This window comes from Mus musculus, chromosome 1, assembly GCF_000001635.26.
Source record: "Mus musculus strain C57BL/6J chromosome 1, GRCm38.p6 C57BL/6J".
Lineage (NCBI taxonomy): Eukaryota > Metazoa > Chordata > Mammalia > Rodentia > Muridae > Mus > Mus musculus.
This window is the reverse complement of record NC_000067.6, coordinates 193323544-193345472: the sequence shown is the minus strand read 5'-3', so window position 1 is coordinate 193345472 and position 21929 is coordinate 193323544. Positions and strand designations below refer to the sequence as shown.

Genomic DNA, 21929 nt, shown 5'->3' with positions numbered 1-21929 from the left:
AAGTAAAAGCACCCAATTCTCTCTCAGAGATGTTTAGCTAAGAGCAAAACACTGGGTTTCTGTTAACAGAATGTTGGTGTTAGGAACCAGCCTTTATTAAAAGCAGTCCTTTTAATGTTTATTTTTCCTTTGAATAATAAATGTTGGGAGAAGAGGAGGATGGGCCATGGATCTGACTCACTAATTAATAGCTGCTGGACCCTTCTTTGGTGTCCAGTTGCCTTGAACAGAGGATTAGCAGGCACGTACTTCCCCCCTAACAGCTGTGTGGATGTCTTTGTTGCATCCTGTCTGCTTTAAACCCACAGTGATGCCTCGAGGAAGCTACACCACAGCACAGCTGCTCATTGCTAAAGCACAGCTCTGCTTCAGAAGGCAATAATATGGATAATACTCTTTGAATCTACTTACAACAAGCTTCCTACCATCACAAGCCATCTTCACCCAGGCCAGAGAAGGAACACTTGGCTCAGCAGAAGGAAGGGCATATGATGAATACAAACACATTCTGTAGTGGTTTGAATAAGGGTAGTTCACATAGACTCATATATTTGAAGGCTTAGGGGGTGTCACTATATGAAAGGATTAGGAGATGGCCTTATTAGGGTAGGTGTGGCCTTTTTGAAGGAAGTGTGTCACTTGGGGAGGGCTTTAAAGTTCAAAAGCCTAAGCCAGGTCCAGTGTCTCTTACGGCTGCCTTCATATGTGGGTGTAGGACTCTCAGTAGGACTAAACCTCTATAAGCCAGTCCCTGTTAAATGCTTCTCTCTCTCTCTCTCTCTTTCTCTCTCTCTCTTTCTCTCTCTCTTTTTCTTGCACCCACTGAGGTTTCTTTGTGTAGTCTTGGCTGAGTCCTGGAACTAGCTCTGTAGACCAGGATGGCCTCGAATTCATAGACTCACAGAGATCACCTGCTCTGCCTCTTGAGTGCTTGGGATTAAAGGTGTGTGCCACTACCACCAGATGCCTTTTTTAAAATAAGAGTTGTCTTGGTCTTGGTGTCTCTTTACAGCAATAGCACACAGACTTAGACACAGCCCTTCATTGCAAACATGGAGGACAATGCAATGACAAATACAAGCATCCTTCAGGCCCAACTGTGGGTCCTGGTGGCTAAATTTCCAGGAGCTGCCAAGCCTTAAGGCCCATGGGGTATACTAAAAGCCAAGGCATATAAGAGCAGCCCAGTGCCCTGGCTGCGAGTGATTAAAACCAAGAGAAACAAGCCACCAGCTTGAGCACCTACATCTACAGGTCGCTGACTTCAAAACCATGGCTCTCAGGGCTTGAAGCTGAAAGCCCCTGGACCTGTAGTACCAGTCCCAGATGCTGGGCAACCATAGGCCAGGGATAACCACGTAGAGAGTTTCTCCCCACCCCCTCCTCTGCCTAGGTAGAGCAGAGGGCACTGTATACACGCAGACACTGAGAAGGAAACAGATGGACTCCAGTCTGGAGACAGGAGCTCAATCTGTCCGAGTCCAGAGGCCAATTGAGCTAGACTGAGTAATCAGGGCAAGCCATAGGATTGAGTCCACAGGAGCCTCAATGGGAGGCAGAGAAGGTGACAAAGGTGACTTAATGCAAAGCCAGATCATTTTCTTCTTGAGCTTCCAGGCTCCTATTCAAAGATTTTTATTGGGTTTTGTGTTCATACATCATCACTCCTTGTTCCGTTTTTGAGTTGGTCCCAGACTCTACCACAGTGGAGGGCAGGAGGAGTTGGTGTTGGGGGCACATTGTCCATTCCAGCTGGAGGGTTTTCAGTTGTGACAGCCCCACCCCCGGTACCATCTCTCTCCTCAATGTAGTCATGCAAGCACAGGCTCAGTGGGAACAGTACCTTGAAGCACGTCCAGGGTGACCAGTCTATGCTATCAATGGTGGAGACATTCCCCTCCCCAGTGTGCCCTTCCAAGGCGGGGTGGGGTCAGGGGGAGGGTCTGAGGTTGGGACTTAAGGTCACTTGCAGGTGGCATAGTAGAGCACTCGCCCATTGATGTAACTGCGGATCTGCTCCACACGCTTCTCCAGCCCCGACAGGTCTGCAGAGCGCAGCATGATAGCCTGACTCCCTCGAAGCAGCTCTGACTCCATGTCTAAGGCAGATGGAACAGCCGGTGAGGAAGAGTCAGAAGGTGAGACACACAAGGACTCACAGCCTGTCCTTCCCCTCCCCTAGCCTGGAGGCAGTCCTGAGTGCAGTCAACCACTGAGGCAGACAGATCCCACCTACTACCCACCTCTCCAGCCCCATTCCATTCTTAGCGAAACCTGGCAGGCCCAGCCCCAGTCTCAGACTCCATTTTGCCTGCCTCTCCTCCATTCCAGGCTCTCTGACTATCCCAGGGTGATAAGGAAGGCTGCTGCCACCAAGATTAGCAACCCACGTTGGGCATGCAGAACCCTGAATCCTACCCATGATCCTCAAGTGGAAGCTGAAAAAGCTGGCCAGGTGACTAAGATCATTCACCACTTCCTCTTCCGAAATTATCACACCAGGAAATAGTTGCCTACACCCCTAGTTACATATATACCATCCTCAGGTAAGACACATGGTCTGAAGTTCTCCAATAGAGGAGTCCCCTCTACCATAATGTGATGGGCTGGACTTTGCCAAGAGTAGGGAAGGAATGTGGACTGCCTTGTGGGGAAGCACTGAGCAACCCTAGCTATGTCAGAAGTCATCCTATAAAGCCCAAATCTGACCACATTTTGCTTCCACCCACACAGCTGCCCCAGGCCTATACCCTAGACAGAAGGAATCTGTGTGTTGTGCTCCTGTAGGACAGTACTGCATACTTCTGTGGCTTGACATCCAAGGGGCAAACACCTCCATTCTTCAGCTGCAACATCACCTCCTCCTCCTGCCTACCCTGGCCACTTCTCTCCTAGGAATGAAGGTCTGTCCATATTCTTTCTGAAGATGAGGTAGCCCTCACCATCCTGGACACAGTGCAGCGGCGTCAGCCCTGGGCTGTCATGCCCATGGAGATCCATGTGGAGCTACACATGGAGTCTCAGGCTGATGGACACTCAGGACAGGGTGACAGAAAAATGACTCAGCCCCGGGCCTGGTCTGGTGCCAGCAAACAGAGAAGGCTCAGTCCACAGCACAGGGGCAGGCATTTATGTGCTTGTTAGGATTTGCCTGCGTGGGATCCTCTGGGACTGGGCAATCCTTTACTCTCAACCTTGAGCTGCTGCCTCCTGTTTGTCCAAATGTATCATGTCTGCTAAGTCTTCTAGCCGTGAGCAAGACCTTCCTGACCTAGAGCAACACTCAGTAGCTCAGAACTCCTGAGTGTCTTTCAGGTGTGTAACGGCTTGTGCTTACCACCACTTTACCAGTTTTACAGCGAACTTCCAGTGACATGAGCCACGCTCAGAGAAGCTTCGCCCAAGCCATGGTTCAGTAACAGAGGCCCAAACAAGGGCAGAGGAAAACTTTCCTTCTTACATCATTTCACCCAGTTGGTTCCAGCCCATCATTTTTAGATGTTTGTAGTTCCCTATGCAGTGATTGTTTCCTGGTGTATTATCTGCACATATAGTACTGCCAGGCAAGACCAGGACAAGTACTAAATCAGCCTCCAATACTCCTCTGGGGTATGTGGCCACAGCCTCTCACCAACCTAATCTATTGTGTCCACCTAGCTGTAAATGAGACTTTTGCCAACCATTTTTATTGAAATTCGGAGGATTAATGGGTGTAGCATTTGCTGGAGACACCAGTTCAGCACAGATTGAAAGGTTCCTAGGAACTCCCTCTTTCCAAGACCACTATCATTATATCTCCATGTTCCAAGTCCTCAGATGGCCTGGGATGGGACAGCATCCATGCCTACCCTCATCATCGGGCAGCAGGGAGCCAAGAGACTGTCCTCTTAGGATTCCTCACCTCCCTTCCTCTCCTCCTGGATATAACAACTCTCTTCTTCTCACCACCACTATCCATCATCCCGAGGTCCTCTGTCCTCTCCAAGGCCACCATCTCCTTCCTCAGATCTTACCTCTCTGAACATTTCTCCCTGGCATTGACTGTCCTCTGAGACCCCAGAGTCCTGGGCCCATATCACAGACACATGTGTCACTATATATCAAAACATGCATTTTGAGGGTAGCAGGAGAAAAGGCCCCAGCTGGACTGTGAGCCTCTCTGGGCCAGGCCATGTCACCTGCACATGTCTGTGTTCCTGCAGCCTTAGCACATGTATGTTCTGGCTGCTCAATAAGTCTTGACTGCTCTCATTCCTGCAGCACTGCTGGCTTGGCTCCAATAAGAGAGAGTTTTAGGAGTCCCAGATGGGATAGGGTAATGAGGTGGCTTATGGGTGAAGGTGTCTGCCACCAAGCCTGATCACCCACATTTAATCCCCAGAACCTGCAAGGGTGGAAGGAGATAACCAACTCCTCCAAGCCATCCTTTGACCTCCACATACATCCTATGGCAAATGGGTACTCGTACAAGTACACACACACAAAAGTATAATTAAAGATCTTTAAATAAGTACTGGATGGTGGCTGCCTTCCAGGATGCCCAACAGTCCATGTTCCCAGACCAGGCTCACCTTTCATTTTGTCCATCATTTCCATGGTCTCCCCAAAGAGCTCCTCTGCCTCCATCTTGATGCTCAGGATTCGATTGCCTTGCTCGCCCAGCACAGGACTCTGACCCAGCCGGTCCTTCAACTCTGTATACTTTTGCTTAAGTCTCTTAAAGCCCTGGGAAAGAGAGGCCATTCTCAATACCACCATGAACATCATCTAACATCCTAAATGCCAGCAGCTGCCTGACATCACCCAAACAGCACACAATCTCACAATATCCCCAGGGGTTGAGTTTACCCATACTGCCCTATCCCTGACCCCACAGGGGATGTCTTAAAATTTCTTTCCCCTGTTGTGTCTTCTCACTTGCCAAGTGCAAAATGAAAGGGTAATATCAAGGTATGTTGCCAACGCTGTCACCACACCAGAATTACATGTGCCCGTGCTCCTGCCCTGAGTAAAGCGAGAGGTACACCTGAGATCCTGATATGGCTCTTTGATCTTCTTTGCCCTGCTTCTGACTAAGATGGAGTCCAGGGTGTCTGTCTAAGACATGAGTGCCTGACCAGGCTGGAGTCTCAGGAGATGAGCACCAGAGTGGGCATTGAGAGAACTACTTTGTAGATGAGCGTGGACCTCATTCATAAACAGTGTATCTAAGATGTTCCTCGTGCCTTGCACGAGCTACCCAGAGGAGCAGGGGTGGGTAGATCAGACACAGGGTGTATTTGGGTCCACCCTGAACCATTCTGATTCTGTCATGTATAGTCATGTATAATCTTATAAGGTGTAGTAACCCTTACTCCTCAGGAGCCCCACTCTGTTTCCATCAGGCTGGGATGACTCTACCATCCTTATACCTCCTGGGCATTCATTGCCTGCTGGCTGGCACCCTCTGCAAGCTGCCGGGCCTGCATTGCCTGGGCCTGCTCCTCCTGGGCCTGACGGCGAAGCTCCTTCATCCGTGCCCAGAATCCACTCATCTGTTCCTTCATGCCTTTCACCAGCCTTTCAGCTGGTACAAGGACCTGCTGAACCTTTATTGAAAGACAAAGGAATCGGGGTTTGTGTTGGGTCTCAGAAGCATCCAGGGGCCTCATTTCCCTAGCTTGTCTCTCTTGCTTCAGGAAGGAAAGTCCTCCCTTGACTTCAAGCTACCTGTCAAGTGGTACCCAGGCTTTCTTCTCCTTCAGCTCCACCTACTTCACCCATACTGCAGCTCAGAGTCTATCCCTGCTTGTGCATCCTGAGCCGGTGAGACAAATCTAAAGCTCAAAGCCAAGCCAAGGTAAGACCTCCAGGGTGGCATCTAACCAGGTCATACTCTAGCACCTTCTGCCTTGTACCTAAATCTATTCATTCCCAAACACGGGGAGTCCTTAATGCCTCACCTCACCAACCCTTTCCTGGATGAGCCGAAGAGAGCGGCCAGTACCCTGCATTGTGTCCTGAGCTTCCTGCAGAGCCACGGTGCCCTGCCGAAGGTTCCCGACCACATCATCTACCTGCCCTTCCACAGCGTGGGCTCGGCTTCTGAGCAAAGGAAGAGGAAGGGGAGAGAGAATGAGTGAGCAAAAAAAAGAACAGATATGAGCTTAATTCACAGCCATTCTGGAGGACATTGTTCTTAGGCAAAGACAAGGGAAACATCAGCTCTCTCCCCACAGGACCCACCCATGGGCAGCCATGTAAGAGTAATGCTCATAGTACTCTCTAGGCACAAGCTCTCCTCATGAAGTACTGGGTCGTGTGTATGAAATGTAGCCTGGAGCCTGCGGAAACCCTGGCTTCCCTGACCATGGTAAGCCCTTCCCATGTTACAGACCCTGTACCCCTCTCCAGTCACACAGTTGGGGAATAAACACAAGCCCAGTTTCATGAGGAAGGCACTGGGGCCAGTGGCCGTACCTGGCCTGCTCAGCCTCAGCCTGGAGCCTGCGGGCCCGTGCGATGTCTTGTTTGGTCTGGGATAGCACTGAGTCCACATTAGGGAGCCTGGCCGCAATGGCCTGGATCTCTTTCATCTTGCGCAGCACTGTGGCTGAGTCTGTGGGCAGCCAGAGAGCCAGCACTGCCTCGCTGACCTGTTGGATGGTGGCTGCATCTGTGTCAGGATCTGAAAGACAGCCAAGCAAGCCATCCAACTGTGAGCCCCACTTAGCTCTTCTAGGATCAGCAGCCCCTTCAGGCTGAGTAGCACTCCTGGAGGATGTCTGCTGTAGCCCCTGTGTTGTTTCCTCAAGAGCCCTGTTCATCCTGGCCAAAACCAAGCACATTTCTCTGGTGGGGGTTGGGGGTGGTTTCAGGATGCTATAGGATTCTTGTCCTGTGCTCTACTGAGAGGAGGAGGGATGTGGGCACAGCTGTGGCAGCTAAGTGTCTGTGCCACAGGAAGCTGTGGGCTTGAAAGAGGAGGTGGTGCCAGGCAGCTGGTGCTGAATAACTACAGCAGCACACACATAATCAGCTCCAAATTGGAGGGAGCGGCCAGGAATTGGAACTGCTTCCTTGGCAATGAGACCCCTTCCCTCCACCCGTCTTCAGGCCCGAGTGCTCATTTTTGCAAAGGCAGAGAAGGACTACCTTTTTCCCCCCCTGAAATATCACTGTCTCGAGCCAGTCCTAGCAATGGAATCTAGAAGCAGCACTCACTCATTCCTAGGCTCTCACCTCTTCTTTCTCCCCAGCACACACACAGCATGTCTCCCTTCCCCCTATAAAACCAGTCTTCTGGCTTGTCTCTCTTCTCCTTCTGTAGCATGAGCCCCCTGAGGACAGAGACTGGATTTTTGTCCCGTTTTGTGTCCCCAGATACCAGGTCAGGCCAGGCACTTGGAGACCCTTTGTACTGGAGGGAAAATGAAAGGCTGAGGAGAACTTGCTCTTCGCTACTCAGGCTGTCTAGGCTGAGTTTCCTGACCTGTGAAATGCCCTTGAGTGACAGGTCCCCCTCCTGGGCTGTGACATGTCACCATCAGTCAGCAAGAGTTTTTTTTTTTTTTACAAAGTGTCTCAGAGAGAGCTCTAAGAAGTACAGAGGTGACACCTCATCTCTCAGCTGCTTCCAAAGATAACATCTGGAAAGGAGCGTCCACTTGCCCAGATAGTTTAGCCTGGCCTGAACCACTCTGGGGTTCTGGGACCAGCCTCTCTTCATAGGCAGCAAGTGACACAGATTCCATCCATGCTCCTCTCCACACCAGGGGAGGAAGGAGACTGGATGGTCCATGCTATGCAACAACACACCATAGGAGCCCAAGGTGCAGCCATGGTTGTTTAACTAAGTAGTAGTCCCATCTCACCTTCAGCTCCCTGGGGAATTTTGTTCATGGAGATGCTGCCCCTCCAGAAGCCCAGTGCCCTGCTCTCCAAATGGGGCCAGATGGACACCTTCCCCCAAAAAACCTGCTTCCAGGAGCACAGCCCACCCAGCTTAGGTGCTTCCTGTATTTTACACAACTGCAGCATCAGCGTGCATAGATGAGTGTGCAGTGCACTTAGTAAACTTCTGAGTAAATACCAGCATGCACAGTACTGAGTACAGTCAGAGTTTGCCCAGCCCTTGTGGAGCTTCACTGCAGTGGAAGTGAGCGGTCCATAAGAGATGAAGCATAACCCTGAGTGACCTGCAGAGGACACTGCACCTGCCCAGCCGTGGAGCACTTCCCCAGGACCAGGGAGGCTTCCTGGAGGGTTGGGAAACCTGAGGGGCATCTCAGAGAAGGGCAAATGTGTCAGGCCAGAAGAGGCAACGGAAGGGAGAGGATATGGGGGGGGTCAAAAGGAAGCACCCGGATGTGCACATGCATACGCGCACGTGCGCCAGCACCACCTACAGCTGGACACCCTCTAGCAAGCTGCTTAACTTCTCTGCGCATTCCTCACACGGGATGTGGAGGTAATTGCAGTACTTAGCCTGGGTGACTGCTATTAAGGAATGCGATACAAAGGCCTTCCAATACTGCCTATATTAGTAACTGCTCTACAAGCCCCAACTGTGAACTTCCTCAATTCTACCTGAAGGGCTAGCAAAGGCAACCGTCCTTCCTCCATAGGCCTGACATTCTCTCCCCTGGCAGTAGCAGCTGGGACTGGCCCCTCCTGCCATGGGTCCACAGAATAGAATCCTCCAAGGGTGGCTATGAGAACTCTCTAGGGTCCTAACCACACCCCAGCCTCTCTCAGGCCCACCGTCCCCTTCTGCCCCTGTATTTATCATTGACCCTGACCTGAGGTGCAGCCTAGCTGAAAGGGAAGAGAGGCCTGAGAGCTCCTGCCTGCTCCCAGGAGCTGAGCCTGGGCCTGCTCAAATTAACATAAGATGGCTACTCAGCCTCAAGCCCCAAACCTTGGCTGCCCTTTTGTCCTTATGTGCCAGGCACCTCTGCCCTGTACTCCCATATCACACTCCCCAGTGACACCCCCTGCTTAAGTCACAGGGCCTCTGTGGAAAACCCCCTGGTCTTGAGTTCTACCTGTACCACCGACATCTCCATGCTTGGCCTGCTGTCACCCTCAGGAGACAGCTTTGGCCTATTTGGGGTAAAAACACTACAGTAGTAGCATGAGCCGTGGCTGTTGTGCCCAGCTCTCAGCTCATATCAACCAGGCTTCCAGCCAAGCAAAGTCCTGGCAGGAACCCGAGAGCTAATAATATCAGCTCACACTCCAGTGGCACCTTTAATTTGTCAAAGCACATTTTACAGCAGTTCCTGGGTCCTCAGGATAAACCTGTAGAATACTACCAATCCCATTCTCAAGGGGAAGATAGAGTCAAGAGAAGCAACATGCCCGAGTCCTATCTCATCCCTTAGGCCACTGAAGAGAGTTCATTTCTCATTCATTCATTCATTCCACCATGTGTGTGTGTGTGTGTGTGTGTGTGTGTGTGTGTGTGTACATATATATATATATATATATATATATATATATGCTAGAGACACTCATAATGAACTGTACAACCACTCCTGAGTAGAAGACGAACGGAAGATGGGATGAGGGATGCAGACAGGGAGACTGCACAAAACCTCTCTGGGGAGGTGACATTTAAACCTATAGCCTTGGAGCTGTCGATCCCAGGTCAGCAAAGATCAGAGAAAGACCCTGCAGTGGGCACAGGCCTGGCTGGTTTAAAGATGTCCAGTGAACAAAGGAAAGAGAAACAAACACAGAGATGAGGTGGACAGAGGCCAAGAAAGGAGCCTGTGTTCATCCAAGAACAAGGAAGAGAAGCTGGAGGAAGGGTGGGAGGGCAACAAAATCAATAGGAAACAACAACAAACCCAGGCAAGAGACAGGGCCAAGCCCAAGGGCAGCAGGCATGGTGGGAAGGAGGCAGGAGACTAATGAACTAGATGTGGGCATGAGGGACAGGTAGAAGCTAGAATACTCACAGGGGGGAGGGGGGAAGGCCAGCTCACCTGTGAGAAAGCCCCGGACCTGTTGGATGAGAAGCCGTGTGCGCTGGACATCTTCCTCCATCAGCAAGCGGCTGGTACTCACCTGGGTCTCAAGGCGCTGGGCATCGGCTTGGACCCTTGATGCTGCTTCCTCGGCTGCCCTGATCTATTGAAACACAGTGTGGGTCAGAAAGGGGCAGCGCCTCCAAGGAGCCTCTGGACAGCTCCCAAGGAATCTGCGGGACATCCTCTCACTGGGACTTGCAGCCTTGGGACTTGCAGCCAAACTCCATTTGCAAATCATATTTATGTAGGAGAAAGCTCCAAATTCTACTTTTACACTTGCTGTGAGACATTAGACAAGTCACCTGAGGTCTCTGGGCTTTACTCTCCTGAATATAAAAAACGTAAATTCTGAATCGCTCAAGGAATTTTGCAACCCATGACTCTTGCTCCCCATACTCTGTGGCACCTACCATTTGCCTGGTCTGCTGGAGCTGGGTGTTGAAGTTTCGTAGCTGCTCAGCTACCCGCCCTGCCATGTGGAAGGCCCCTTTGGCTCTGGGCAGGGCTCCCCTGCAGTGAGAGCCACAAGCTGTACCATTGTCCTGAGGACACAGCTCTCCAGGGCAATCTCCTGGAGTACAGGCTGTCTGCCTAGACCTGCCACAAAGCTGTAGAGAGATGAGGGTGTCAGAGGCCCCTTCATAACTACTCCCATCCCACACTAAACAGACACACATCTCCATGACAACCGTAACCATGTTTCCTTGGCAATCGTGGAACACACACAGCAAGGACATGGGGTCAGAAGGAGCGGGGTGGGTTCTGACTGGAACAGATTACAGGTGTGAGGGCTTCAGGACACTGGGCTCTCTTTCTCAGTCACCTTGTTGATGGTGGGTGTCAAGTCAGGCAGCGAAGCCATTTCTAGGCGCAGGGCCATGAGCTGAGCTCCTCCGGTGCCTCCTCCTCCAGCCTGTCTCTCCAGGCCCTCTGCTTCCCTGCGACTGTCCCTCAACTGGCTCAGCAGGCTAGAACTGTCAGACACTTGCTGTGCAGCCCGGGAGGACTGCTCATAAGCCATGGTCAGCATGCGGAAGGCTCCTGAGGAAGAAGGATTGGAGGCCTGGGGTAGGGGCCTTTCTCCCTAGGGTGAGCAGCCCGTGCCTCTGTCCTCACCTGAAGGGTCTTCACTGCTTAGCTTCTCAAATTGCTCCTTCTTGCTTCGGTACATAAGGAGGAGCCGACTGAAGCTTCTGTCTAGATTCCCCAGGTCTCCAGAGAAGGATTCCATCTCCTCCTCTAAGGGCAGGTCCAGCGGCAGGCCCTGAAGAGTTCTCCTGAGATAGAAGGATATTTGCTGAAATATAGGGAGAAGCTGTAACTGAGTCAGGAGAAGCAGGTTGCATGGGGAAGGGCCTTCCATAAGGGTGTGAGAAGGAACGATCCACATGGTGCTGAGCATTCTGCCTGGCAGAGGCACAGACAAGCTGAAGCCAGGGCATAGCCTACCCTATCTCTCAGCAGGTGGCTCAGTGAGTGCTCTCTCCTTGACTTCTGTCAGCGCAACACAGGATTCACCTCCCCCTCCATCTCTCGGCTGTTCCTGCTTCCATGAAGAGAACCACCCTGCTGGCTCCTCTGGCTCCCCAGGCTGATTTCAGCTCCTAACTTATGTTTGGGTGTTTCCAGTCTCTCCTCCATAGCCTAGCCCTTCCCCATGGAGCTCCAACCACTGCATGTTCATCAGCCATTTCTATCTAGCAGGGGCTTGGAGTGTCACTCCAGGCCCTGGGTCCTGAGCTTAAGTATCTCTGTCCTCATGACCTCTCCTATACCACCATGATTTCTGCTCTTACACATCTCTACCATACAGCCTTGTTCGGGCACAGCATGCCATTTTAGGGCCTACTAAAACACAGCTCATTCCTATGCTGACCACCTGTGGACTAGTTGCCTAATTCTGAGACTTAGGCCTTATAGCACTTCCCCTGTGAAGGCCACCATGGACTCCTCTTAGCTCTCTAACATACCCCATGTATCACATCACTGTTTACAGGACAGATACCTTAGCCCTTGGCCTGTAAAGACCGTGTCTTAGTATTTTAATGTCCCAAGCACCTTGCACAATGTTTGTATCCTATTACATACTCAAAAGCCTATTTACAAGGGCTGGGGAGATGGCTCAGCAGATGAGAATGTTTGTTCTGCAACTATAAAGACCTGAGTTCAAATCCCCAGCACACATATAAAAAGCTAGGCATTGACCAAAGCAGTGAGCCTCTGAGTCAATGGAGGACCCTGTCACAAGGAAGGTGAATCATACAGTGACAGCAGGCATCACCCACCGATCTGCTCTGGCCTCTGTATACATGTGTACCGTGCGCGCGCGCACACACACACACACACACACACACATGTGAAATGAATGAATGAACAAATGAATGAACAAACAAGTTCCAACAAGCTGTAGCTCATCCAGAGAGCCCCCTCAACCCCCACACTGCCCAAGATGTCTGAATATCCTCATGAGAAACATAGCCTCTTTCATATTCTTCCTGAGCTTGGCACCATCCACAATGCTCAGAGAACACAAGCTAATTATAGAAGCTTCCAGAACCTGAGCTCCTAAAGAAGGCGCCTCTGCTTGTTGGAGGGGTGTGGGTAGGACTGTTTCCATTCTAAAGACAAATTCAGAGATATTTTTAGTGCCCTGTCTCTTGGGTGCCCTCTGCCAAGGTGACTAATCTGGAGCTGACTATCCCACTGGCAATACAGGCTCAGGAAGAACACTAGGCTCAGGCTCTGGGTCTTTTGTCTGCATAGCTCACCACACCTGTGCCTGTCTCCACATCTGCAGAATGGAGGAAACACCACCACTCCACCTTCACAGACATGCCTTGGTAGCTAAGAAAGGATGTGTGAAAAGATGCCCCATGAACTGGAATGAACCGGTGTGGTCCTCACCCAAATCCACTGGCATAATCCCTCCAACCACTTAGTATAAAAAGGACCTACCTGATAGACAAGATGCCATTGGCCACCTGAGCCACATCCTGCTCTGTGACAGAAGTGCCTTCCAGAATCTGTCTGATCTGCTCAATCTTGCTCTTGGCATCTAGCAACCGAGAAGCCAGGCCATGGTCTTCCAGACCTGTCCCTGTCCACAGGCCTTCGGTGGCATTACGGAGACTGTGAAGGCGTCGAGCTTGCTCCTGGAGGTCTGTGTCATAGGCCTGGAAGCAGGAGTGGCAGGCCACACATACTGGGTAGCGGTCACAGTGACCTCGTTGGCATTGGTCACAGCGGGGCCCGGTAAAGCCAGGGCGGCAGAGGCAACGGCCTGAGGCTTTGTCACAGCCAGGACCCTCTGTTCCTCTGAAGTCACAGTCACAAGCTAGAAACAGGGAGAAATGACACTCAGAGGCTGGGGCCAGCAAGGGGTATAGGGACGTGGAAAGGATGAAGAAATTGGGCCTGCTTACGTGACATAGACTATTTGTTGACATCAGCTAGAGCAAAGCCAGCCTTGGCAGGGACTGACAGAAAGCTTGTCCCCTGCACCTACCGCGCCAGTCACGTTCCCAGATACACTTTTACATGCATGTGAACCTATCTGATCTGCATATCATAGTCTGGTTTCCTGCTTTTGTTTAAGAGGTGACCATGGCACAGAAGGGGCCCAGTGCACAGCACCTCCCTCCACCTTAAGAGCAGGAAGTATGAGAGGGGCAAACTGCTTAGACCCCACAAGGCAGAGCTGAGACCAAGGCTGGTCATTAGACTCCAGTTCTATGCCACTGCTGATATATAAGCACTCCAGGGAAGCACTCCAGTCCCCAGCTCCCAAGATGCATTTTCTCCACTGCTGCTGGCCACTACTCTCAGGGAGTGGGAGCAAAGCCCCCTGCCTCTCACCTTAGAATGTGAGGAGCTACCTTAGTTAACCTGATCCAGACACAGGGAGGCCAGGCAGTCTTCAAGTATAGATACTCACAGGGCTAGCCAGGCTATCAATATTCACCTTCCAACCATATCAAGGCCCTTCAACCAAGCACCCCTTATCCCTCCCCTCTACATGCCTGCTGCATGATCATGTAATAAGCACGTACCTCGGCACCCTGTGGCCACGTGTCCATAGGTCTGGTCAGGACACTGGCGGATGGCTGCAGAACTACACGTGAGGCCGCCAAACCCTTCCCGACAAGGACACTGTCCTGTAAACTGAATAAAGAGAATGCCATGGGGAACCCTTCTGGTCTTTGCTTCTGGGGACTGTGCCCCACACCTGGTGCTCTATAGACCTGGTACTCCCCAAAACTAGGGCTCCCACTCAAAGACAAGCCCAAAGTCAAGTTATAGCAACGAGTTCCAGAAGGTATGGGAAACAAGCTCGGCCCAAGGCTGAGAACTACAGAGGGAGGGAGAGCTGGTGGCCTCCCCCAAGGGGAAAGGGGACGGATGTAGCTTGGCCTGGCTGTAGGAAGGCCAGAGAACAGTGTAAAGGAGAGATGAGAGACACTGGAGGGTAGGATCCCTCTGTGACTGAAGAGCCCCAGGGCCTGTCACTCATACCTGGTTGCACTGGGAGCTTAGGGAGTTGCGAGGGTCACAGGCACAGGGCTCGCAGCCCAGGCCGCTGGCCAGCTTCCAGTGGGAAGGGGCACACTGGTCACATTTGGGGCCCACTACATTGGGCAGACACAAGCAGCGTCCGGTTTCCTCCTCACAAGGCATATCTTTCCGGGCACCTAAGATACTGCAGTCACAGGCTGTGGGAGGGAGGAAGGGCTGGTGAGCATAGGTAGACTCCTGAAAAGAGGCTGGCCCCCCCGGGGGGGGGGATGCACCAGAGAGGGCCCAGCACTGGAAAAGCACCTGCCCTCTGACTTACTGGAGAGAGTAACCCCAGGGACCCTTCCTACCAAGCTCTGCTTGGCCCTGCCTCAGGGTACTGTGTCCCAGACTCTCACTCTGCAAACAGAATTCAAGGCTAATGCTGTACAGAGCCGGTACATCGCTCTAAAGTTGAGCTCTGCAATGAGACCAGACTGAAGTCACAGGGCTTGCTCATAAGGCCACTGCGCCTTCCCAGCCACCTGGCGGTTTGGCAGCCGGCCTGCCCACCCTGGCACTGGCTGACTCAAACCCACCTTCCAACCCAGGCCTGTGCTGCCACTTACTGGAGGACTGTGGTGAAGCACACATGCACGGAGCAGGGCTCCCTGTGAGGAGAACACTCCAGAGACAAGGCTCGGTCTGGTAGCTGCACCTCCGACAGCCCATGTCACCCCACCCCACACCTTCCTGGGACTGCTACTCACCATGGCAGCCCTTCGGGTTGGCGAAGGTGAGCCCGGTGAAGCCAGGCTTGCAAAGGTCGCAGCGCTCTCCTTGCACGTACTCTTTGCACACACACTGGCCCGTCAGTCGGTCACAGGGAGCTCCCTGGACTGCTCCATCTGGATCACACTCACAGGCTGAGTGGCAGGAACAAAGGAAAATTAGAGCTCAGGGGACATGCCAGGATAGCCTGCTCCAAGTCCCCCAGTCTCCTGACCCCAGGCAAGCACGGAACCCTTGGTGCCTGTCTCCCCGTCTGTCACGTGAGAAAAGGACATTCTTTCTGGGCAGTAAATAGTGAATGCAGGTAGGACAGTGCCTGACTCCTATCAGGGAGCATGCTTTCCCTTGCTTCTGTGGTCATCACTTCCTGAGTGACTACCATGACTACTCTCACAGACTGCCCTGCCCAATCTGCACGACATCCTCAAAAGGCGGAAGGTGCCATACAGCGAGGAAAACAGTGCTTGCCGATGTTAGCATCCTGGAGGTTGTCCTCGGGACTGGGGAAGCAGACTAGTCTGTCTCACTAGTTCTGTCCAGCTACTGAGCTTCTCCTGCCTGTGCCTGGACTCCTTCGTGCCTCACAAAACTCAAGGCTCCTTTGTCCACAAGGTTTTTCCTGATCAAACTGGCCTGAAACACTTGTTCTAACCTGTTTGTCAGCAGTTTTCAGCCTGTGCATCACAATCCCTTTGGGTTCAATGAGCCTTTTACAGGGGTCACATATCAGATGTCTTGCACGACAAATATTTGTATTACAATTCATAACAGTAGCAAAATTACAGTTATGAAGTGAAAACGAAAATAGTTCTGTGGTCGAGGGTCACCACAACATGAGGAACTGTATTGAAGGGTCACAGCCTTAGAAGATTGAGAACCACTGTCCCATGTGAATCCAGTGGCCTGGTGGGCATGTTAAGCCATTCCATTATTCAGTCAACAAATACTCAACCACAGGGATTTACCAGCCATTGTACTGGGACTGAAGGATTAAGATATAATCTCATGGTAGAGGAGTTCTCAACACTGGGGAAACAGAAAAACAAAAGGGGTGGATTTGCACCCCTTGGTTTCACAATGTGTGTGCACCCCAAAGGCAGGAGCTGTTCTTGTGCTTTCTTCTCTCTGCACCCAAAAGAAAGGCTGAATACCGATCAGCAAGTCATTGCTTGATGGCCCAGAGACCAGAGAGGGTAAGCGATTTACTCAGCAGAGCACAGCTAAGTTAAAACAGCCCACAAGTCCTTCCTTGAGACCAAATTTTCATTCCTCCTTGGTGGCCTTCATGTCCCCAGAGACAAACTGGGGAGAAAGAGTGGACAGTCATCTGTCCCTGAAGCTACTACTCACGAATACAAGTCTCATGAATGGGAGCGCTGGGTCGTCTATTCCGGAAATAGTGTAGCTGACAGCGCTCGCAGTTCTTGCCCTCGGTGTGGTCCCGGCAGTTGTCACACACACCTCCATTTGTCCCCTGGCTGGCAGCAAACACAGCTGGGTCGAAGTGGCAGGTCTCTGAGTGCCCATTGCAGTCACACCCTAGACGGGGAGATCCAAGGTTGACTCCATGAGGCAACACAGACCACCATAGCAGACACCATAGATAGCATTAGCATCTCTATCGTCTCTTCAAGATGGCAGAGCAAGGAACTGAGGCCCGGTTTCAAAGGAGGCTTGGGAAGGGTTGCATGATGGGGAAGAGGGCTGAGTGGACAAGCTCCCAGACCTCCCAACTCCCTTTTGGGATGGACTCCACATGAAAAGGAGGCCCTCCATGCACTCAAGCCCTCCACATAATCACAGATGGGTCTCTGCTACTTTGTGATCTGCACAGACAAAGGCTCTGTATCCAAGGACCATTGGGTTTAGAGATGTGATCACTGGGAGCCAGATGTGTCTGCCACAGAGCAAGGAGCCTGGAGGGGCCAGTGGCTCTGGAAGCTTCAGCAGGGACCAACGCCTGGCTCTTTCAGGGCTGACATAATAGAGGTTGAGGCAGTGAGGGGATTCCAGCTCTACTTTAAACTAGAGATCTAAAAGGCATGCTGAAATTCAGCTTCCACATAAGCAACAAAAGCAGATTCCCAGTGTTCCAGGTAAACAGAAGAGTCAACTCCCATCCCATTTGCTACAGTCAGGGGCTGAGCCCAGGTTCCTACTTTGGCACTCGTGGGTGTCCTGGCCCTCTGCAGGTCTCCATGGACGGTTGTTGTAGAAAGGGGCACAGCGGTCACAATTGGGGCCAGCTGTGTTATGCTGGCAGACACAGACATTGTTGACCTGGGAGAGGAGCCAGTGATTACCAGAAAGAAAAAACAGGAAAGTTTGAGGGCAGGACCTGCTCACTCCCCCGCAGACCAGCATGCTTCTTCCTCAAGACCTTGACTAGACACAAGCCCTTCCAGGACACTACACCTAAATGCTTCACACCTAAATGCTTCAGCCTTCACCCAGTTCCTGTAACACTGTGATGGCCCGGATCTGTATGTGAACACTCAGTGTGTGCCTGTGAGACGTCAATGCACGCGTGGTGTCCTGCATACAAGCAAGGGTTTCACAGGCTCTTTTATGCTTCTTGATACCTGTGTCATACAGGTCAGGGCTCAGTGGAAGATAGGCAACATTGGACTAATAAACTGTGGGACTCTGGAGGCTGGCAGGCTCTCTGCAGCTTCATTCTGGCAATCTGTGACTAAGCTGTTTGGCTGGTGGAACATGCATTGTAAGTTGTTACTAGACTCATTAAGATATAAAAATAGAATCACTATTGTATGCTAATTGCCTCCCCAATTAAGCCCCACCTCCACAGCCTGGCACTCAGGGACCTGTTCACTCTTAGCTCCTCTCCCCTCTCTGCCACAGCTGAATCTCTAGCCGCTACTCCTGCAAACTGGCCATTTCCCATTAGCCAACTCTGATGGATTTTTTTTTTGTCTGCCCATAATTAATTTCTACATCCATTAGCCAAATGGATCATATTCACCCCTCCTGCCTAGGCCCTCCTAGGTCTCTTTAACTCCATAAATTATAGTGTTGACTGCATGTATAGTCACCTAGACAGTGTTTTACAAACACCAGAGCCCTGGCCGAGTTCCACCTGAACCTTGAACCTCTGGGGCAAGGCTGAGGCATTGATGCGGTCCTGTGAGTTCCTCCTCACACCCCTGCATTCCTCCTACTCAGCCTCAGGCTCTCCTAATCTGTCTCCTAAGCCCTGAGAGATCCTGGGGGAATTCCCTCTGGGCTCCTTTGTAGCCTCCAGAAAGAATTGGCCCAGAAGTGGACAGAGCAGAGACTGGACAGCTCTCTCCACCAACCTCCCTCCTCCGTCTCCTGCTGTGACTTCCCCCTGCCTTTCTGCCACCAGGCTGTGCCATAACCCTTAGGTTGACACACTGATGCCCTGGGAACTGCAAGCAAAAGGTCGGTCCCAGCTCTCCTTCAGTGTAGTGGCTCTCTCCTCTTCTCAGGGTCCTCCTGTTCAGTGTGGTCATGGACTAGCAGAGCTTGCTAAACTGTAGCTTCTCTACCCTACTGCGTCAGTACTGGCCGGTGTCCGGGTGGACTTTGTGTGCAGACTAAGCATTGACCCCTCACCTGGCCCCACACCCTACTGCCAGATGGATAAACTCATCAGCTCTCAAGCCCACAGTAAGCACAACAACCTGAAGCTTCCAACCTCAGTAATTAAAGCAGAATAACTGAGAGTAGAGGCCCAGACAGGTTATTTTGGCTGTCATACCTTATAATTCATGATAATATTTTCCTATGTACACAGTAATTTCCATGGTATAGTAATGCTGTGAGACCCATTACATAAACTCATTCTGTAGTTAAAAATGACCTTGAACTCCTGTTCCTCCAGCTTCTACCTTCTAAATGTTCTGGGCTTGCCAGGTATGCACACTGTGCCCAGCCCCAAACCCACAACCTATCTCCCTACCCTTCTCTGGCCTTTCACATACTAGGCAGAGTATGAGCGCTACCACTGAGCTATGTCACCAGCAATAGCCACAACTTAAATGGAGTGTCTGTTCTGCTTTGTGGGTCTGTTCTGGTCCTACTCCTTCCACTCCACCCTACCCACCCTGGGTTGTCACCTGCACAGCAGTGGTAGAACCTCCAGGATTAGGGGCACAGCGGTCGGCATGTCCGTGACAGAAGCAACTCCCCTGTAGACGTAGCTGTGACACTGCAAAGTAGGCGCTGGGTGGATAGGAGCCCCTCTGGGGCACAGGGGCCAGCTTGGTGAAGTTGACTCTCAAGTTTGTGATGTCCCCAAGTTCTGAGAGTGGCACCAGCAAGAGGAGAGGTAAAAAGACAAGAAGTTAAAGGCCAATGGAATCTCCTTTTCTACCTTCCCATCATACCACAGACACCCCCACCCTCAGCCTTCTCACAGCATCTCCCTGGAGGGTGAGCAAGGCAAGCAGTGTTTCCCAGCCACATCGGGGAAGTAGGAAGGAACTGGGAATTTCGATGACCCAGCTTCCCGCCTGTTTCCTACCCCCACTACCAGTCCCACAGAAAAGAGGAAGACTCAAACAAACCTTGAATCTTTTTACTTTGAGATGCAGGGATAGCTGATGCTAAATCCATAAGGTTAAGTTGGACCTGATCAGAGAGAAGAAAGGTCAGGACTACAGTGGAGACATGTACATGAAGCTCAGAAGCTTCCTTCTCATTCATCCTCATTCCCCTTACACCCTTCTCAAACCTGAGGCAGACCATGGCCCTGAGGCCTGCCACTGTGCTAGTAGAACAGATGGCCACTGGACCCTAAAAGAGCATACACGGTGTGTGTGTGTGTGTGTGTGTGTGTGTGTGTGTGGTGTGCATGTGTGTATGTGTATGTGCATGTGTGTATGTATGTGTGCATGCATGTGTGTGTGTTGGAAAATATAGGTCTACCAAGAATTTCCTGCTATCTCATCTATGACACAGGAGGGCTTGTGCAATGCTTTTTTTTTTTTAGTAGTTTTAAGTTAATGGGTTTTGTTGTTGTTGTTGTTGTTGTTGTTATTGTTGTGTGTGTGTGTGTGTGTGTGTGTGTGTATGAAATGATGGTGTACCATGGCATGTATATGGAGGTCAGAGGACAACTCTGTGGAGTTGATTTTCTCTTTCTAGCTTTACATGGCTTCTGGTGATCACACTCACAACACCAGGCTTGCATGGCAAGCACATGACTCACCGAGCTATCTTGCCAGCCCTACTGTTAGTTTTTTACATTGGTATACACAACAATGGGTTTTGTCTGATATTTTCATGCATAGAAGGTGGTAACTTTCTAGTGTCTGGATAGCGTTGGCCACCCTGGTCACTGACAGTTTTGAGTATGCTTTCATTTACTCTACAAACCGCTCACCACATGTGACTTCTTGGCATATCCCACCAAGTTTTCATTTTAACCCCCTATAAATGAGGAAGAAGCCTTGGTCTCTGCTCAGGGTTAGGAACAAGTGGACACAAACGCTGAGTAAAACTTTAATCAAGTAGCTCAGCAGTTCTCAACCTGTGGTCGCAACCCCTTAGATTGAATGATCTTTTCACAAGGGTCTCCTAAGGCCATTGAAAAACAGAGATATTTACATTAAAATTCATAACAACAGCAAGATTGCATTTATGAGGTAGCAACAAAAATAATTTTGTGGTTGGGGTTATCACACCATGAAGGAATCAATGAAGGTTAAGGACCACCATTAGGTGAGCACAGGAAATCTGAGGCCACAGGGGGGCAGCACTCAGCCTGCGTGTCACCTGAGCTGCTTCCCCTCCAAGCTACAGCCTCCTCTTCCATAGAGAATGGGATATGCTTTGGGAAGGAATTTGACCATATGGAGAAGATTCCCAGAAAAAGTTCCAGGTATTTCTAGAGGCAAGTTGTAATTTTTACTCTAGACGCCTTTGGAGCTATGGGTTATTCTTGAATTTCCCTCCAATCTGGCAGTCTGATAGATTCATTTTTGTGATAACTCTTCTGAAAGTGAAATTACATGTGTTCTTTGCTCAGTCGTGTGTAAGTAGTCACCCCAAAGACCTCACAACAAAGCCCACACAGGGATTCCATGAGCCTTATAGGAAGAAGCCAGGGAAAGTTAGGGCCAAGGATGCCATAGATGTGGCAAGATGTTTCTGGAAGGTCCCAGCAAGATGACCTGACCTGACCTGGCACGTTCTCACTTCTTGACTGAGAGATATGGGCTTCCTCCCTTTGCCTGATGGTTCAAGTTCCCTGTACCTACCTTTCCCCCAGTCAGATGCCCATTAGGCCTCTGGGACAAGGGCCGGCACCGGACGTCCTGCCAGTTCTTGGGCTGGCCCTGGTGGACCTGGGGAAAGGTGCTGGCACAGTCTGTCGCCAGGTACTGGTACACCCTCCATGTCTTGCCAAAGTCAGAAGAGCGCTCAATCAACATGCCAGCTGGTGTGAGACCCTGGAGAGATATGGGGCAGGGGTGTGGAATAGGGTTGAGTGACAGAGGGAAAGAAGGAGCCACAACTACAGAAGCAGGCTCCTGCAGAGAGAAGGGAGAGATGGCCTAGCAAGGACTATGGCAAGTGACAGGGGTCGGTGCCCCACCCCCACCCCAAGCCACCCTACCATCATGTTCAGCCTCTCCGTTGGCC

The 21929-nt window shown here is 51.2% G+C and overlaps 1 protein-coding gene and 1 long non-coding RNA gene across 5 annotated transcripts in view; one reads left to right on the top strand and one right to left on the bottom strand.

The window, feature by feature from the left end:
* Positions 1-1594: 1594 nt before the first annotated feature.
* Lamb3 (laminin, beta 3) overlaps positions 1595-21929 on the bottom strand; it is a 49526-nt gene continuing 29191 nt past the window's right edge. For all 4 annotated transcript variants that reach the window (XM_006497233.2, XM_006497232.1, NM_008484.2 and 1 more), the window contains exons 6-23: positions 21545-21736; positions 19850-19913; positions 19400-19584; positions 17459-17579; positions 16650-16838; positions 15278-15433; positions 14529-14725; positions 14066-14177; positions 12972-13350; positions 11133-11293; positions 10840-11057; positions 10427-10624; positions 9972-10116; positions 6460-6667; positions 5943-6084; positions 5412-5588; positions 4572-4725; positions 1595-2099 (exon numbers count right to left, since the gene is read on the bottom strand). In XM_006497233.2, coding sequence (XP_006497296.1) covers positions 1963-2099; positions 4572-4725; positions 5412-5588; positions 5943-6084; positions 6460-6667; positions 9972-10116; positions 10427-10624; positions 10840-11057; positions 11133-11293; positions 12972-13350; positions 14066-14177; positions 14529-14725; positions 15278-15433; positions 16650-16838; positions 17459-17579; positions 19400-19584; positions 19850-19913; positions 21545-21736 — 3135 coding nt within the window. In that variant the 3' untranslated portion in view covers positions 1595-1962. The remainder of the gene's footprint in view (positions 2100-4571; positions 4726-5411; positions 5589-5942; positions 6085-6459; positions 6668-9971; positions 10117-10426; positions 10625-10839; positions 11058-11132; positions 11294-12971; positions 13351-14065; positions 14178-14528; positions 14726-15277; positions 15434-16649; positions 16839-17458; positions 17580-19399; positions 19585-19849; positions 19914-21544; positions 21737-21929) is intronic.
* Positions 2047-4582, top strand: Gm51741. Its single transcript, XR_003948590.1, has 3 exons — positions 2047-2138; positions 2332-2455; positions 2734-4582. It is a non-coding gene; the product is annotated as a predicted gene, 51741 (long non-coding RNA).